The sequence below is a fragment of the Pteropus vampyrus genome, unplaced genomic scaffold (assembly GCF_000151845.1).
Source record: "Pteropus vampyrus isolate Shadow unplaced genomic scaffold, Pvam_2.0 Scaffold81, whole genome shotgun sequence".
In the NCBI taxonomy this organism is placed as follows: domain Eukaryota; kingdom Metazoa; phylum Chordata; class Mammalia; order Chiroptera; family Pteropodidae; genus Pteropus; species Pteropus vampyrus.
The window spans coordinates 1,521,533-1,524,275 of record NW_011888862.1 but is presented as its reverse complement, the minus strand read 5'-3'; the positions used below and the strand labels follow the sequence as shown (position 1 = coordinate 1,524,275).

The following is a 2,743-nucleotide window of genomic DNA, read 5'->3' as shown; positions in this document are numbered from 1 at the left end:
TATCTGACTGGATTCCTCTAGTGACACAGAAAATTTTACCCCCATAAAATGAATACCCTTGACTCAGAAACCAGATAAATTATGGAAAAATGAAATAACCCCAAACCCCTTATGTTACAATTACAGTTAGAATCAACCATGCTGAGGCAATTATTGCTACTATGTAAAATATCAGAGCTAGCTTCTACAGCCCTTAAAGACAAATTCAGAAAAGTCACAGACAAGGCAGCAGAGGTAAGTTTTGACAAAGTAACAAAAATACCTCAGAAAGAGATCAAAGTGCTTCAGTAAAGCCTTCAGATTCTTCTCAGAAAAGGACATCTTTCCAAGGATTTCTGGAAGTTTCACTGCATTAAAAAGAAAAGCAAAACCATTTACAATCGGCAGAATCTGGTGATGAGTAAAACACACTCGAGGATCGTCTGGGACTCTGTGTAGCCTTATTTGAACTGAAATTACACCCTACGTCATCAAACGAAAAGAAAAGCTCTTACTGAACACAGAGACAGAGAAGTGATACAAATATTACGAACACAATTTTTATGAAATTTGAGATTCTTTTTTTTTTTTGGAAGGCAGCTATGTCTTTTTTTTTTTTTTTGAACAGGTCACCTTTCAATGATTTTTTCTTAGACCCCAAAATTACAAGATGTACATAAGTTAACAACTGTTAAAACCAAACCGCCCCCCCCCCCCAAAAAAAAGAGGAACGAAGAAAGCGAGGCGCAGGGCTTCTTACCGAACAGCCGCAGCAAGTGCTGCGCGCCGTAAATGTAGGAGGGTGGAGGTGGCTGGTCGCCGGGAGGGTAGCTGTCAGGTACGAGTTTCCAGGAGAGGACCTGGGAAAAGCACGAAGCAACGCTCTGTTATTATGCCTTAACCCTCTGTCACCCACAGATGTCAACATCTGGAACCTCGGAAGAAGTACACATGTTCTGACATTCTCAGGCCAGCGGGCAGATGCGCCACTAATCAAGTGTCACATTCCTATCCCCAAGCTTCCCATCCCTCTGGCACCTCAAGAGTTGATCCACAGAAAATGGGAGAAAACGGTGACAACGAACCAACATGGAGGTTCTAAAGCCACCCGGTCTCTGACTTTCCCATGAAGCTTTTTGTGGGCGTGATCCCAGGATTTAGGAGAATAACATATCATGTTGAAGAGGATCAAGCCATAAAACGAGTCCAATGAAACACTTGGAAAAAAGTAAATACACGATATAAATATGTATCATTATGTAAATACATAGAAAAAAATAGCAAGAAGTGTATACCAAAACGTTAATGTTCATTTCTTAGTAGTGGAATTATGATTTTAGGGGGTATGGGAAGATATAGATATGTGTTTTCCATATAGATTATACATTAGTATGTACAGTAGTTTTCTACCATAATTTTCCTAAACATTTTTCCTTTTAAATCAATCAGTAGGATCCACCTTCCTCAGCAACATGAAGACACTTCTAATCACCTGAACATTATGACGATAAGTTGTACGTAGAGGGAAAAATGCCACTATATCAAAATCAACACAAACCTATAAAAATAAGTAAAAGTTGGGGGGAAGACTTAAAATTAGATTAAGGAAGTTTTTGATTTCCTCATTTTCAACGACTACTATCTGTAAATTAGCTGTAACTGTTTTAGTCATTTTGTCATTTTTCTATTATTAGAAATCGCACTGTATTAAACAATGAAGCAGTAAAAGGCAATCCAAGATGTTTTGAGTACCATTTCCATTGATTAGAGATTCTCTAACTCCTGTTATGTTATATTCACTTTGGAAACTAATTTGACTCACTGAATAAAGTGAAAACAGACTTCAACCCTGGTAACTGATTTTCCTTCACTTTGAATGTCAGGATTGCAGGTGGATTTGGGGCTTTTGTTAAAGAGATGAATTTCAAAACTCTCTGATAAGCTCCCGTAGAAACACTTCAGTAAACTACAGAACTATTCTATCGAGTTGCTGCTTTGCCTTTTAGGGTCGGTCGAACCTAATCTGGAAATAGTAAGGCCAAAGGAAACCCTGCAGAAGACAAAACGGGGGGTGCCGAGACAACCCTAGAAACAAAATGCAAGAGCAGGAGCTGACAAGCATCCCCGTGGTTTCGTGTGACCCCATGCTGAAGGTCCTGGCTTCGGCCCTTGCCTCACAGACCACACTCCTGTGCCGCAGAATGCGGAGGCCAGGCGTGCCATTTTCAGCTTCTTTATACAGCCCCAGCACCCGACCCCTTGGTAAACATACAGAAACTTGCAATTACTGGAGGCACGAAGCGCACACGTGTGTACAGAAGCTGGTCATTTAGCTAGTTAGCAAGCCAGCCTACCTCGCTCACTCAATTCTGCATCTCAGTGAAGTCTGTCATCTCCTACTTATCAAAGATACATTATGGGGAAACGACAGGTTTCTAGTGGAGGGATTCTCAGCCAGGGCGTGCAACAGGACCGCCGTGATCTTAACAAGTACTGTGCGCATTGGACCCTCCCCTGATGCAGTGAGGCAGCACACAGAGATTAGAGTCTCCAATGAACTGGATGCAGAGTCCTGGTCAAAACGCACTCACAAAGGTGGAAATACACTAAGGCCTCTGAGTCACTGAGAACAGGAGGCCGCAGTCCAAGCCACTCACTAGAAAGCCTACTTTTCACCAGAGCCCGCAGCTGTCTGCATAACCACTAGATGGCGAGCTCGGCCACTGACCAGGGTGGGAATGGCCCTGCCTGAATAATCAATCAG

The 2,743-nt window shown here is 42.1% G+C and overlaps 1 protein-coding gene across 5 annotated transcripts in view; it reads right to left on the bottom strand.

Moving 5' to 3' along the window:
• The window catches only part of MSL3 (MSL complex subunit 3), a 17,529-nt gene that overhangs the window by 4,930 nt on the left and 9,856 nt on the right, over positions 1-2,743 (bottom strand). For all 5 annotated transcript variants that reach the window (XM_011362908.2, XM_023532281.1, XM_011362906.2 and 2 more), the window contains 2 exons: positions 740-839; positions 263-347 (listed from right to left, as the gene is read on the bottom strand). In XM_011362908.2, the coding sequence (XP_011361210.1) occupies positions 263-347; positions 740-839 (185 nt within the window). The remainder of the gene's footprint in view (positions 1-262; positions 348-739; positions 840-2,743) is intronic.